Below are 16627 nucleotides of genomic sequence, written 5' to 3'. Positions count from 1 at the left end.
GAGGGCATCAGGGAGAGAGGGAGCGAGGGGAGATGATGAAAGGGAGAAGGGGAAGACTTCAAGGAAGGATAGCAGGTGGGGAGGGAGAGATGGAGGGAAATCGGAAACAAGGCGGAATGGAATGGAGAAGGCCAGAGAGGGAGGGAGGGAGGGGGTCGAGGCAGGTGTAGAGAAAGAGAGGGAGAGGAAGAGAAGGGCTCTGGCTTCCTTGAGACAGCTGGGGATGTGCAGCTGTCTGAGGGGCAGTGTTGCTCCCCACAGCCTCACAGTCTGGCCTCTGAATTGGGATAGAGGAGGAGGAGGAGGAGGAGGAGGAGAAGGAGGAGGAGGAGGGGGGGGGAAGAAAGATGATGAAGGGTGGAAAAAATGGTAAAGGACAAAAGGGGAAATCACTGTAGAGGGAAATGATGAATTGCTCCTATATAAGGAAAACGATCAGTGGGAGGATCCAGAAGCCATCATGGTGTTTCACAAAGTCACATATTTACTCACTTTACATCGGTCAGGTTTTAGTTATTCTCAGTTGTTAGGTGAAAAATTCAGTGTAATAAAGTTTGTCCAATATCTATTCATATTGTAAAATATACTGTTTGTTTGTAAAAAATATTAGCTCACATAGGATTAGGATTAATTCATTGTAGGTTAGCTTTGCAATAGGTTTAGTCTGGAAGGAAGCTGTCAAGAGGAGCAGGACCAAATAATTCAAATTCCTGCACCTGCATTTGTTTACATAATGCATCATTTCCCTTTGATATTTTGACCTTTTGTTGACTAGACTGATTATCAGCCTTCATTCAGTCAAATGGGGAAAATCAGTGGCAAGTCTCCCTCTTTGGCCTTGTCTGTCTCCAAAGACACTTTTAAGTGTCCTCAAAGCCTTTCTGGTATGTTTGTAGAGTCCCGGGTTTGTAGGTAAACACAGCAGAGCTGAGGGTAGACATGAGGGAGTCGGGCCAGCGAGAGAGAGTGAAGCAGACGGTAGCGCTGGGGTCGCTGTAATAATGTCTTCTCCTGTGTTTTCCCCTCAGACTGAGTTAATATGGTTTTTGCTGGGTAATGATACAGAGACGTGAGCGCATATCCCCCCAGTAATTGATCCTGCTGGCTACCGCCGCGCGCTAACGAGCTAAACGAACGGGAAACCCCTCCTAGCCAAGAGACGGGCAAACGAATCCACGCGAGTCAGATTTAGAAGAGAGAGAGGAATAAAAAAAATATACAATTTCAAATACAAAGACGTTCTGGGGTTTGATCCGTTACTATGACGGCGGCGGCGTGCTGTAACAGATCAAAGGGAGTGTTGTAAAATGGTTGAAGAGAGAGAAAGAGAGAGAGACAGAGAGAGGGCTGCTTGAGTATTCACTCCTTTTCTCTCCCGACCCCAGAGAGAAAGAGAGAGTGAGATAAAAGAAGAGAGAGAGAGAGAGAGAGAGAGAGAGAGAGAGAGAGAGAGAGAGAGAGAGAGAGAGAGAGAGAGAGAGAGAGAGAGAGAGAGAGAGAGAGAGAGAGAGAGAGAGAGAGAGGACAGCATTCTCTCTTTCATCTTTGACAACATCCACAGGGGGATTGGGGGCTATTGTGAACTTGGAGTGAAATATTTCAAAGGGGTGGTAGAAGAGAAGACCGTCTCCAACCACGTCGGCTTCTTGCTTGCGAGGAGATGAAAAACACCTGTTTTATCCACACTGCCCTTTTTCTTTGATTAAATATCAATATTTATTTTAAACCTGACACCATAGGCACACAATGGTTAACTTATAATTGCAAGTCTGAATTCAAATGTAATGAAACCTTCGGTGATATCCCAATTTTCCCAACTACACAAGAAAGTCTAGTTCTTTCTTTGCATTCTGTGTTGGTTTTGAATACGGTCTGCTTTGTAACTGTCAGTTTGTTTACACAGCATATGGCTAATTGCCTGTATTAAGCAATCCGATCTAGTTTAACTGTTGTTGATTGCCACTGAGTACATAATCAAGAATTTATTAGCAGCTAATTACATTTCATGAATATAACTGCTGGAGTCTAACCCTCACTCTTTCTTTTCTCTTTTCTCTTTCCTGCATCCTCAACCATTCCTGGGAACAAGCAGGTAAACCTTCTTGGTATTCCATGTGTGAAGTAGTGATTCCATGTTCTCGGTACAGCATAAACCTAGCTCAGTTGAGAGCCCCTGATTAGCTTGGATCCCTCATAGATATGTCACACACTCAAAAGACAAACGACCAACACTCGCCAAAGCATAAACAAAGCCTGGATTGAGAACAGCGGCTCCTATGTGAGAAAGATGTGTGCGTCTCTGTGTGTGTGTGTGTGTGTGTGTGTGTGTGTTTGTTGCTGGGGCTGAAACAGAGCTGGAGCATACATACTGAATATTCATGGGGCGTGCTTGGTGGGGCCGAGAGATAAGACGTTTATGTTCTGGCAGCCGGAGAAGAAGGGGGGGGGGGGAGAATGGGGCCAATGGGTGCCGTGGCAACGTGTAGACATCAGTGGTTTAATGGCTTGAATCTAACTCGAGCCAATTAAAAGGCATGCAGTGTGCGCCGGGGTGGGCGTCCATTCATTTCAGGGGAAATTGAGGTTGAAATGAGCCCATTGTTGGGCCACGTGGCCTGGGTGCAAACTGAGTGCCAAACCCAGCCCTGGCCCCGGCCTCCGGCCCCTGGCCCAGCCTGGCCCCAACCCTGGCCCCGCCGGCCCAGCCCAGCCCAGCCCAGCCCAGCTCCTGGCCTGGCCTGGCCCTGGCCCCTGCCCCTGCTGTGGCACCCTCTCTAAAGAGACAGACAGAGGAGAGAGGAGGGCATCTGTCCAGGCCGGAGACTGGAGTGGACAAGGAGAGGCAGTGTGAAGGAAGGGGGGAGGAAAGGGAGGGGCAAGCAGATGCAGGAATTGGGGTGGCCAGGGAGACAGACAGGAAGGCAGGCAGACAGATAGATAGATAGACAAGCAGACAGACAGACAGGCACAGACAGGCACAGACAGGCAGGCAGGCAAAGACATGCTAATACAGCTTTTCAAGAAAACCCAGTATTTATGTTTTTTTTGGACATGGTGTTCCACAGTAACAGATTCCCTATCACAAAATATTAGTCCTCCTGTTCTTCATATTCATGCCCCTGACACAACATAATCTCTGTAGAAACATCTTCATCCTCCTACTCTCTGCACACCAAGTTTCCTTACCATACATCGCATTTCATCTTCTCATGACATTGTCTCATGCACATGAAGTTAGGATGGAGACACAAAGCTTTGACAATCCCTCTCTGTGTAGACCTCATCCGGCTTGTCTGATTGGTCGATAGCATATCCCAGGGAGCCTAGCTGTCAGGGCGGCTGCTGAATGGGTCTGCATGTGACCTTTGGTTAATGTCACACGTCACAGGCTTTTATGTCACCCCAAGACAACATGACATGACAGGAATCTTTAGTGACTTTTTTTCTTTCCTAATTTGCTCCTCAAACAAGCGGCCATCATCAAGGATATTTCGAGCAGGCGGGCAACATTAATTATCCTTGTGAGTGGTCTTGATGGACAAAGGGCAGTCAGCTAGAATAGAAAGGCTGGGCGGCGCCTTTATGTGTGTGTGTGTGTGTGTGTGTGTGTGTGTGTGTGTGATTTAAGGGGTTCCCTAGAGAAAGACATAGAGGACAATTTGTGACCTGTAGTTGTTGAACTTCCCTCAAATATAGGAAGGTCCCTGCAAAACAAAACTGTACCTTCACAGCATGCTAGTAAGTATTTTAGAGGCCTCAAAACAAGCAAACATAACTACGATTTTTACAGTATTTTCAGTTTCATATTTTATTTATTTTTATTTAACCTTTATTTACCCAGGCAAGATCATTAAGAACAAATTCTTATTTACAATGATGGCCTGATGTGATATGACTACACTATAGATGATATAGATGATATAGATATGATGGCCATATCTATAGGATATCCATTTGAAAGTGTATACACATTTTCCAAATAGAAAGCCGTTCCAAAATATCAAACATTTTGGAAACTCGTAGTCTGTCAAGAGTCTTTCGCTAATAAGACAAGATGCAGGGGAAATATGTTGTGAAAGTGAGCACCAGAGAGAGTACAGGAGAGCAGAGGGCCAGTGTTAGCGGAGGGCTGAGATGGACCCGCCCAGGTCTGCAGGTAGAGTGTTTAACGAGCTCCGGCCTGATCAAGCCGTGCGTGTCATTTGATTACTGGAGCTCCACTTCTTCTTCTCTATCTCTCTCTTTCTCTCTCTCTCTCCTCCCCCTCTCTCTTCTCTCTGTCCTTTGTCCCTCTGCAGTATCTTGGTCCTTTCATTTTGCTCGCCGGTCTCACTCTACCTTCTTCTCTGCTTCCAATCCCTTTCTCTCCCTTTCTCTCCCTCTCCTCCTCTAAGGTAAATGATGGCCCGAGGCTGATGTGTGTGCTGAAGTCGGTCTCTGCTTCTTTTGTTAATCTTTAATTTGAGTCATCGTATGAGAACGGCTGTAAACCTCATATCGGGAATAGATGTTCCTGTTGTTTTTCAGTATCAGATCACAGATATGACAAAATGTTGCCTTTGGGCAAATGTGTCAGACGGTGGATATTTTGCAAATAAACGGGGATATTTCTAGTCGTTATTTAGGTCAAATCGAGCCAAGTTGTTTTTTGTGTTAAAACTTTGGTATCTGAGCAATGCATTAGGGCATATGTTTAAGCAAGTGTCCAAATGTATGCAGTATGATATCTCAATAAATTGTATATAGTGCTAGGAAAGAGGATTCACACATCTCTCAAAAGTTGTAAACGATATCCACCTTTATTCTTTATTGTAATCATTGACCGTATTGCTGTACTGTTTTCATTGTAGAGTATGGCCAGTGTCGTCAGAATGCAAAGCCTGACTCTTCTGCAAGCTTTTAAAAGGGCATGCATCAATAGCTGTATATTCTCTCACTTGACATGCCATGCATAATTTATGACAGGCGTTGTCAATACTTTTGCTATGTCTTTTTTTTCTTCTTTCCACTGTGATCGACCGATATATTTATCGCCAGCAGTTTCTGTTGCTCACTCGGCAGTGGAGCTCTTTAGCTTAGTGCAGACTGCAGACATCCTATTTTCCTACACTGTGTTTGTTTACATGGATTAGAAAATAATGGATATTGTGTTGAGAATTGTTGGTGATTGGCCCACAGCTTGATACTGTAGAGGTGTCTAAGCCCTAAGAGTATGTGAATCGATTGTATTGTTGCGGCTGTGGGTGGATTCGTCAGGTCTGGCAGTGTGGGTCTGTGTGTGTGTGTGTGTGTGTGTGTGTGTGTAGAGGCTGGTCAGGGCAGGGCAGGGTGTTGCTGTAAGTACACCCCCCAGCGCTGAAGCAACGCAACTAAAGGCAGCAAACACTGTAGCAGTTCTCCATCATGAACGGTTTGACACACAGAACTATGCAGTGAAGTCAGGACATGTGTGTGTGTGTGGGCTTATGTATGTTTGTCTGTGCTGTATGTGGGAGCATGTGTGTGTGTGTGTGTAAAGTATCTCCATGCATGCTTTTGTTCAACTGTGCACGCTCATGCCTGCCTGTATCGGTGTATCGTGTAGTGCATGCATGTCTGCTCTATGTTTCTATGTGCCTCTGGGTTTCCCGCTCACAGTGTGCTAACAGATTTTTGGACGAGGCCGCGAGCTAGATGTGAGGGAGAGGCAACAGTTGCCCTGACAACGACAGTAGCTGTCAACACCTCAGTCTTAATAGTGACAAATGGTACTTATTACATCAGCGTTAATTTCCCCCGATCTCCCTCAGATGAAGATAGTTAGCCTGCACTGATCAAATTGTGTCAGCGTAATTACTGGGAACAGACCCTATTAAAAGCCAGTGCCTCGGACTCAGTGTCCAGACTCATACTTACGCCTATCACTCACACGCATCTGGGAGAAGGCAATGTGGACAGGGGGGCTGAGATCTCTCTATACTAATATCCTTAAGTCCAGATATCAACTCAGAGAGAGAGGGAGAGAGAGGGAGAGAGAGAGAGAGAGAGAAAAAGAGAGAGAGAGAGCGAGCAAGCAAGCGAGGGGAAGATAAAGAGGGAGAAAAGGGGGTGGGGGGAGAAAGAGAGAGAGACAGGAAGAGGGAGAAAGAGAGAGAGAGAACAGAGGAGGGAGAGGAGGAAGAAAGACCAGAGAGGGTAATGGACTCTTTGTTGTTGACAAGATGGAGGCTGGTTTCTGTTACTGACACAGGTCTGTATCTGTATCCCTAACAGAACCAAGATGGAGGCACCGTAGAAAAGGTATGAAATGATTTTGATGTAACATTTTCCATACATCTAGGGGAGACTCTCAGGAGTGGCATCTCATCTGGGGAACTGAAGATAGCGAGCATCATCGGCCTCCTGAGGGGAGAAGTTGGGGAAATGTGCATCATTCAAAAACAAATGATTAAAACTCAAAATTTCATTAAAGTTTCATCCAGCTTTACAATAACTTCAATTACCATAAGCAATTTCAACAGCTTTCCAGATATGGATTATGCCAGTAGCTCAGTTGAGAATAGGCTACTGTCATCTCACTCTCACTCACTCTCTCTCTCTCTCTCTCTCTCTCTCTCTCTCTCTCTCTCTCTCTCTCTCTTCTCTCTCTCTCTCTCTCTCTCTCTCTCTCTCTTGCTTGCTCTCTCTATTTCACTTGTTGGGACTGGAATGAGAGAATGGAATTCACAAATTAGTCTAGTCTGATAGAAATATGTTAATTGCTGTTTTTAAGCTGCTGCAATAATGAGGTTATGATGGCAGACTGCTCCACATGGCACATTATTTAGCCCTGAGCCCACATCAACTGGCTGGAAGGGTGGTGTTGAAAATAGAGTGCTAAATGTAATCACTCGTTTAACAATCTGTGGGCCTACTCTACGTAGTCAAATATACATTAAAAGGGGTGAGTATCTCCAGCTGTGTGTTATGGAGATGTTTGCTTATAGCAGCCCCATTGAGAGAGACGTGAGATGGTCACATTGCTACAGTGGGTACCTTGCCAAAGACCATTGCGGGGAGAGACCAAATTGCCATTCTAACATCAGTTGGATGCTACTGTACTAACCAATGGCGCATGAATTCATCATTTGTGTCTGTTACAAAACCATGTGCTTCTGTGTTTGATGTTCTGTCAGTTTTATTACCAATGTCAAGCATTTTTTCTGGCGATTGTTTATTTGCTTATTTAAGCCTACGCTGACCATGTTGACATTAGCCAAACCTTCAATACCGTAAAAACAGGTCCAGTCACCACTGCATCTAATCAGCCTTAGGTAGAAACGCTTTTGCACCTGTAGCTAGCTAGCTAGCGGTGCTAGAAGAGTCTACCCTCCGTTTAGAATTGACCTTGTTGGGGTACACCTAGCACAGATTCGCTGTTCGAGAGTCAGGAAGAACTTTGACTACCGGACGGGAGTTGGGAGGGAGAATTACAGCGCTAATGAAACAGTATGTGCATGGAGCACATACTGTGGAACGAGAAAGCCAGGAGGGAGATGGGAGGATTAATTATGCATTCAGGTACAGTTGCTAGTTGGCTGCCCAGGCTCCAGGCTGTGTGTTTAGAAGAGGGAGCAGAGGAGAGAAGGTCCCAAGGCAGGCCGGCTGGAGTCCCACTCATAGCTTTGATGAGGCTAGAAGCACAGTAATCTCTCACGTAGGCCTTGTGCTGCGTAATCGGGCTCCCTGGTCTAACATGAAGAGAGGAGCTAGGAAGCCAACAGACAGGATTAGGCCTGTGTTCATGTAGAGGTTAATTCAGGTGAATAAACATTGTTTGTGATATACAGTATTTTGTAACATGCAAGCTGACTGTTAGTAACATAATATAGTCCACAGTGTAGTCTATACCCTGCACTCAACTGTATTTCTCTTTTTGGACCTAAATCTAATATGTCTTATTAATTCATATCTATTTACTATCACAATGCTGGAATAATGCATTGACAGAAATGTATACAAACTAGGATTTGTACATACCAAACAGACAATGCCTCTAAGATCTAAATCTGGTCCAACAATTTGTGTGATAATTATTGATAAAATAATTGTGATAGTTTTATCTGCTGTTGTCATGATTATCAGTCCATTAAACATAATTTAAGTGGTTATATTCTGTCAGGTTTTACACTGTAGACCATGTCAAGATATGTTGTTTTGTTTATGTAATGCTAATTTTGCAGACTGAATCACAGATTTTAAATAGTTGGATCAAAATCAAAGAGAAGGAACTACATGACATTTTGGAGAGAGAAAATGAACAGTACCAGCTACATGATTTATTAAGATGACATATTTCACTTGTATGATTCCTTTTATCAAATATGCATAGTTCATCTCATGGCAGCTGGGCATTTTTTGCATGGATTACAACCCATCTAAATAATGTACAACAAATGAAAATGCATCTTTAATTTAGACAGGACAGAATAATACCAGTTAGGGTTAGCAAATGGCAAACTTTTCAGCCCACACAAAAAAATCAAGTCGCTAAAAGGACTCCATTTTGTTTTTGGGTTTGCCCTTATCAGGAATGAGGGCTGTCTGAAAGAAACCCTGGCCTTGGGTGCTGTTTTGATGTTGTGCCCTAAAGAAATGGGAGGAAGAGGGCATGGCGACATGCTCAGCACCCTTACACACACATTCATTATTGACGCTCTGTGGTGCGTTCACCTCTCTACCCGTCGGTTTGTGGGGCACCAGCTGTGGTGTGTATGTGTGTGTGTGGGTGGGTGGGTGGGTGTATGTTTGTGTGGGTGTGTGTTTGTGTGGGTGTGTGTTTGTGTGTGGGCTCTTCAGTGGAAGAGATAGGAACACGTTTTTATTGACCCTGCATGCATCGTTCTAGACTCTCTAAACAAAATGGCATCTCCCTTCTGCTGCTTCACCACATGTCTGCATTCATACTGTAGTGAACATTCACACTTATACTGTAGTGAACATGCACACTTATACTGTAGTGAACATTCACACTTAAACCGTAGTGAACATTCACACAGTGGTTCCTGTCTTTAGGCTAGATGCAGAGTACAAGGGGGCTCGGTTGTAGTGTGTGCGCACTGGGTGTTTTTGCAGGGAAGTGACACAGCTATCCACTGTTGTCTCGCTCTTAATATTCTGGGCATACTTAGAGAGAACTAGGGAGAGACAAGTGAGGGATGAAGACAGGAGGGTAGAAGGAGGAGAAAGAAACCGGTAAAGATGAAGAGGTTCCGGCAAGATCTGACCAAAAAAAACCTTGAATGATAACAAAAACCTAGCGTACATTCTCTTGGTAATATACTGAGTTCATAATGCAAACCTACATAATAATAATATCAGATCAGAGAGGTTGGCTTGAGTCAAGGCACACTGATAACCCCCCCCCCCCCCCAGCGGGCACCAATTAGAGCCACCCCACTCTGGCCCACTGTGACATCACCATGGAGAGGAGCAGGCTGAGATAAGGGTTGAATCTATATTCATAACAGACTTGAAGGCTTAGCTAGACGACATAGAGTTCTCACGACTTCCCAGTTGATGTTTTGAGAACGACTTGTCGTGTTGAAGGATACAATTGAGTGTTTTGGAATATTAGAAACCTCTGCTGTACAAGAAGTCTATATATATACCCATGGCACATTTAGTACAGTTACAAACAGGGTTCGAATTATGGACGGGTTTGAGGGGGATTTGACCCCCCTAATTAAGACTTGGACCCCCCCAAAAGAGGTAAAAACAACAGGTCGGGGAGGTCGATACATGCCCTGGAGTAGAAGTTGACCCCCTCGATTGTCTTTGTATAAGTCGCACTCTGGTTACAAGTACACACTAACTAATGTACGTATGTATACCTTTTCCCCTCATGCATTAGTTGTTGTGGCTATAGCCTACAAATAGAATCATTAATCTGCGTTTTAGTAGAATGGCTCGCTTCATGCAAACAGAATTAGGCCAGAGGAGTTACCACATAGCCTTTAGCTTGGAACAACTCCATCCATCATCTCTGAGGCGAAGTCCCTACTGAAGAACTGGGTCTCTTGCTGCCTGAGTCACCAAATCCAGTAGCTACTTCCTGATTTCCTCTCTCGGAGAAGACGATAGCTTCTCTCATCTATACGTCGCGCCTTATTTAGCATGCTAAGTATGAGGGTCGGCGGAAGATATTAGATTCTGTTCCCGGCAAAGTGAGGGTGATTAGATTAAGTGTGTGTCTGGAGAACGGAGAGCTTCATCCTGGCCCAGGCCAGGGGGAATGTGATGAGGGCTGCACACTCCAATCCCAACAGCAGGCTAGCTTTCTTTGAGTGTAAAGGAGTTAATATGTTCTATTTGACAGAGATGTTTTTGTTTGTTTGAATAATTAAAAAGAAATTGCATTTTCATAAATAATATTGTTCAGAGCAATTGTTTGTATATTTATATTGTTGCCATGTTATACTCCAAATCCTGTTTGTTAATAACGTGGAAGTAGAAAACTTTCAAAGTCAATACAAAAATGGAATTAAAGAAAAAATACTGTGAGGCAATGACCAGTTCTGGCATACTGTAGGAAAAGACAATACCCATCCTGTCATTTAGAAAAGGCTTGCGGTATGCTTTAGCCAACACTCTTATTTAGCCTACCCCAACCCCCTCCCTTTGGTCTGTCACAACACAATAACACAAGCTTGACGTCTTAAAAGCCACCAGAGGAGCTCGGAGGTGCTCGGAGAGAACATTGCAGCAGCACAAGAGCGGCTAGAGAGAAATAGCATTTTGTCTCGCTCAAGATGGGTTCCACAGTGAGATTTCAGAGGACCTGTACAGAATCAAAATGGAGAACTTGAAGAAAAAAAAGGGGAGGCGATGTGGACAGCTCCCCTCTGTGCCCCGGTATTGTGAAGGATATGTGTGAAGCGATGCCCCCTCACACACAATAATGTTTCTTTTTATATTGCATTTGTTTTGGGATATGGCAAATAAAGAAGTGTTGATGATTGTGCGTTATACTGCAGCTGGTAACAAAAGCCTCTTAGACAAGATTCACTCCCACAGATAAACACACACACATACACACACACACACATACACAAAAACACACACACTACCACCTCTATGGGTTGCGCTGCTGGTTGCCAGTCTACCATTTAAACCATGTGCTGAATCCCTCTAGGATACCAACTCCATGGACTCTGTCTTATCTAACTAGGTCAATGCTTACAATAGCTGCATACTTTTCCCCCTCTTTTGCCTCGATCTGTATGAATTTGCTTTCAAATTATGCCACAAGGTTGATTGCCCATTTATGTGTATAAACATTAATAATATTAGTAGCCCCACATTAGTATAATATAAAACTGTATACCCATATTATTTGCATGTTTTTTCTCTGTTGTCCTACTTCACCCTGAGTTTGGTGGAGGATTTAAAGTGGTTGGAATCCTTGTTTTATCAAAGCTAGCTGGGTGCATAATTGTTTTGTGAACATTGACATTTCCTTGTTTTTTTTCAGTAGTATTTGGTTTTGATTTGGGGGGGGGGGGGGGGGGCAACTGGATCCACATAATTCAAAAACGCTTTGCACATAAAACCGTTGCTGTATTTCGACTGCTATTCAGATCATAGCTAGACGGTTTGTTTCCCAAACCAACATTGAAATGATACATCTTCAATTATTCTTTGCACCTAATAGAATACATTTTTATGTTAAACACGGGTTGTATTGCACAGTCTATTTTTCTCAGGCCTTATCTAGGGACACCCTTCTCCTGTTTTCAGTGGCCCTTGCTGCTTCTCATTGGCGCTGCCCCCAACTGCAGTTCCTTGGGGGCCTAAACGCTGCGTAAGCTGCCTCTGTCTTAGCATGCTCACGACAACACGGGAAAGACAATCTCCTGTAAATTGCTTTTTCGATCAGTTTTGACATCAATCAGCTCCCATGGGGATATGGTATGCAAGTGATTTCCAGAAGAAGGTATCATTCCTTATGGATGTTGACAGCCCTACTCAGTCTAGCTTGATCCCCGGAATTAACATAATATTACTGCTGAAACTGAACTGGCTGTGACACATTGTGTAATTGTGCTTACTGTGGTTGGTGTTAACTAGCGCACTGGGACCAGTGGGGGCAAGGGTCAAATGGATAGGCTATGTTTTTAGGCTTGAAGCAAAGGTCACCCGTGAATGTGTGTTGGGATATCCTGGAGGGCTTACAGCATCATTATCTCCAAATAGGTCTGTAATGGAATATAAAGTTGGTAGGTTTTTCCATGCTTCAATGACTACTTACCTGTCCTACTGGTCTGACCTGAAACATAAAAGCTCTCTCTCTCTCTCTCTCTCTCTCTCTCTCTCTCTCTCTCTCTCTCTCTCTCTCTCTCTCTCTCTCTCTCTCTCTCTCTCTCTCTCTCTCTCTCTCCCTTCTTCTCTCCCCTCTTTATCTCTCTCCTCGTGCTATTCCAGGACAGAGATATCTTATCACATCTACCGGAGCCTTGTATATCCTGGATGTGCTGCTTGAGGATGGCTTGAATAACTACCGCTGCACCACTCGGCACCGCTACACCGGGGAGACCCGACAGAGCAACAGCGCCCGGCTTTTTGTGTCAGGTCAGTGGCGGCCTACATCGTGATATTAAGAGTTTGGGTTATCTTCCCCAAAATGAAAATGAACGATGATGATATGTTTCTCTCTGTACGAGTCTGTAATGGAATACAAAGTTGGTGGGTTTTTACCTTTTGAGTAACGGTAAACACCCCCCCCCCCCTCCAACCCCATCAGATCCTACCAACTCCGAGCCAGGCATCCTCGATGGCTTCGACCGGCAAGAGGTCATGGCGTCCCAGCGCGTGGAGCTGCCCTGCAAGGCGTCGGGCTACCCCATGCCCAAGTACCGCTGGCTGAAGGACAACAGCCCCCTGGAGCCTGACAGCCGCTCCCGCCAGACCCTCACGGGCCTGCTGATCGAGAGCGCCCAGCCCACGGACGAGGGCATCTACGTGTGTGAGGTGTGGAACAGCTACGGCAACGCAGAGGTCATGGGGCAGCTGGTGGTCAAACGTGAGTCGTAGAGATTTCAATAGGGGTTATTTATTTATGAACAAATACTGTTTGATGTCACTTTCATTTATTTAGGGAGTTTCATTTATTTTTGGATCTTATATCCTTTGTTTATTTATTTATTATTATATACGTTTCCTACATATACACAGACTCACACCCAAATATGAACCTGTAGATACAAACGTATAGCCTGGCATCGACAAACCGCAAATATGGACTTTTCGACAGGTCTGCATATGCCTTTGTAAGCAGAGATTTGTTAAAACGTTTGTTGACCGAGACCGTAGTCCAAAGTCCATATTTGGTTTCTTATATACTACAACAATAATCTGTCAGAAGAATGAAAAAGCAGATGCCAAGTTGTAAACATCTCCAAGGCAACCGCTTGTTTCTAGGTCCGTAAAAGCGTTTGCAGACCTCTGCGAACTTTCAGAAGTCTGCAAACGGTTTTGCGGACTTCTTTGAACCTCTCTGGACCAATAAGAACAGCGTATTGGTCTAATTATAATAATAGTATATAACAAACAATTTGCGTATGTGTACTATTCTGGAACCTCTCCATTCATTTTCTAAATCTAATGGGCGTTATCCACAGTCGCAGACTGAAATGCCTCTGTACACAATTGGATAGAATTGGATAGATACAACCAATCTTTGTACAGTCATTGTATTAAACCCGCCCCAAATCATATAAACAGTTTTGATTGGTCCAGCACGTTTCATGCCGGAGGGAAACCTGTTTGAATGGGAGGGTGGCCAGATCCATCTGCCAGAGCACAGAAACCATGAGCTGGCAGATTGTTCTGGTTCCAGGGCTAACAAGTGTACATGCCACAAGCACTGTCACATTTATCCAAACGTTCCCTCCCCCTGATCTGTTGTCTCCAGAGCCTCTGAAGGCGGTGGTGAGTCCACGCAAGGTGAAAGGCAGCGTGGGTAGCAAGGTGTCCCTGTCCTGCAGCGTGACTGGCTCAGACGACTACGAGCTGTCCTGGTACCGCAACGGCGAGATCATCTATCCCGGCAACAACGTGCGGATCACCGGGATCAACCGGGAGAACCTGATCATGGAGGGGATGGCCAAGAGTGATGGGGGAGCATACCAGTGCTTCGCCAGGAGGGGGAAAATGTCCGCCCAGGACTTTGTCCAGGTCATCCTGGAGGGTGAGAGAGAGTCCTGTCCCTTTGAAGAGGATGGCTTCAGTGTGGCTAGGGAAAATCTTTTTTTGTCATGTGACACAGGACATATTTTAGTGTCACATGACAAAACAGGCGTTTATACGAGTGTATCACGTAGGCATGTGTGTGTTCGCTGTAATCCCTGCTGTGGCGCCCGCGATGCAGCCAGTGTCATTAGGGTTAGTCCTACCCGCTCCAAATTGCTTACCTGAGCCCGGTTGCTTGGGCAACTGTCTCCCATGGCGGTGGAACAGTATAAAGAGGATATTGATAATCTATAATGATGTAGAGCATGCCAGGGTTATCAGAGAGCAGCAGCAGGCACGCGTTTCAAAGGCCGCGCGGCAGCCTCTGAAAATACAGCTGTTTTTTATCCGGCTCAGACTGCACCCTCGAAAGATAGATAGATAGACGAATGGATAGATGGGGATGAGAGTCACTGGGCAGCGTTTGGAGACAGGACTTTGCGCTGGACATAAGAGCAACTGGGTTTCATTGTGTAGGATGTCAACTCTTGTGTTTGGTCCTTTTTCCTTTTTTTTCCGTCACCAATATGTTATTTGGTCTTGTGCTGAATACTGTTTATTGTTGACTGATCTGTAGTACGCAGTATGTCACCACTGTTTTAACGTGACCTATGCTGCTGTAAAGATGAAACAAAACCATACCTAGATTAGTCCCACAAACTATTCAATGGAACTTGATTTTAATGTCACCTTTTTGGTACTGTTTATTGCTGTTACCAAAAATGGATGAGTGCATGGCAGCCATCTTGAGGAATGGCACTCCAGTCCCACTGTCTAACCTTCTTGCATTCCCCATCCTTTCCCTCTCTCTTCCCCTCCTCCCTCCCCACCCTCTCTCTCTCTCCCCACCTCTCCTCCCTGCTCATCCTCTGTTTCTCCCCCTCTCATCCGACCCTCATCCTCCCTTCCTTTCTCTCTTTTCTCCTTAACGCCCCTCTCTTCTCCCTCTCCCATCTCTCTCCTCCTCACCTGCCTCACCAATCCTCTCTCTCTCCCCCCCCCCCTCCTCCCTCCCCCATATTCCCTCTCTCCCCTCCCCCATTTCCCCTATCTCTCCCCCCCTCCCCCATCCTCTCTCTTTTCTCTCTGACCCTCCCCCATCCTCCCCGCCACCAGACGGCACCCCCAAGATCCTGTCCTCGTTCAGCGAGAAGGTGGTCAACCCCAACGAGGCCGTCTTCCTGGTGTGCAACGTGAAGGGAACGCCTCCGCCCTCCTGCACCTGGTCCCTGGACGACGACCCGGTGATCAAGGACGGCCACCACCACCTGGGCCACTACGAGAGCCACGAGGGACACGTGGTGAGCCAGCTGAACGTCAGCCACACCCAGGTGCAGGACGGGGGCGTGTACCGATGCACCTGCAGCAACTCGGCCGGGACCGTCTACCACCAGGCTCGCATAAACGTAAGAGGTGCTTGTCAGATCAGCTCCTCCAAAACAACAACAAACATGATGACACACCTTAATGTTGACTTTTGATGCTTGTCTTTCTTTTTCTTTCTGTTTTCTTTCCCGTGCTCTCCAAGTGCTTTCCAGACACCAAACATTCTCCCATCGAGCTTTTCTTGTTGCTTCCTTTATGTTTTGTTTTTCTCATCTTTTGGTGTCTTGTCTTTTGGTTCCAGGCTGTGGGCTATCACTTTCTTTTTCCTTTCACTTTCTCCACGTTGTGTGTTTTCAAATCTTTGTCTGTAATTCCATTGTGAGATATCTCTTTTTTTCTCTCACTCTCTCTCCTTCGTGCTTTTTAGTGCTGTTACTTTTGTCTAACAATGCTAGTTCAAATTATTTCTTTCTCTCTCTCTCTCTCTCTCTCTCTCTCTCTCTCTCTCTCTCTCTCTCTCTCTCTCTCTCTCTTTCTCTCTGTCTCTCTCTCTCACACACACTATTGTTCCCCCTCTTCATGTGTGTCCTTGTGTTTGCAATAATCTATTGTGTTTTATTTGTCTAGATTCATTTGTTCTTTTCATACAGATTGTAGTTGCTGAAACATTTCATTCACACACTGACTAATTTACCACTGTAACGTTCTCTTCTTTGCAGGTTTTTACAGTATAGAACAGAACATAATTTTATCCAGCCATCGTATTGTACAGCTTTATCTATTGGCCAGCGATATACATATCTTTAGAGCATATGCTTAAAATGTCCTTAAATCAGTCAAGTTACAAGCTATCAGATTCTAAAAAGAACACAGTGTGAATGTTCCCCACTAAAAAAAGTTCTGTCTTTCAGCCGTCAGTCAACACTTGTCAATAATCTGGTCGTGATTTCACAGTCCTGTCCTGACTGAACCATGGGGTCCTGTGGTAAACCAACAGAAAACAAACGTATTTTGTTGTGGTGTACTCACTACTTCGTGTTAGCGTCATGTCGCA

General features: G+C 45.1%; 1 protein-coding gene across 1 annotated transcript in view; it reads left to right on the top strand.

Annotated features, from left to right (window-relative positions):
- The window catches only part of dscamb (Down syndrome cell adhesion molecule b), a 52428-nt gene that overhangs the window by 9781 nt on the left and 26020 nt on the right, over positions 1 to 16627 (top strand). Inside the window, 4 exon segments of the mRNA XM_067246628.1 lie at positions 12442 to 12588; positions 12761 to 13039; positions 13931 to 14206; positions 15364 to 15660. Coding sequence (XP_067102729.1) covers positions 12442 to 12588; positions 12761 to 13039; positions 13931 to 14206; positions 15364 to 15660 — 999 coding nt within the window.

The sequence above is a fragment of the Osmerus mordax genome, chromosome 11 (genome assembly GCF_038355195.1).
Source record: "Osmerus mordax isolate fOsmMor3 chromosome 11, fOsmMor3.pri, whole genome shotgun sequence".
Lineage (NCBI taxonomy): Eukaryota > Metazoa > Chordata > Actinopteri > Osmeriformes > Osmeridae > Osmerus > Osmerus mordax.
The sequence above is the reverse complement of the archived record's forward strand: the minus strand, read 5'-3'. Positions and strand labels throughout refer to the sequence as shown.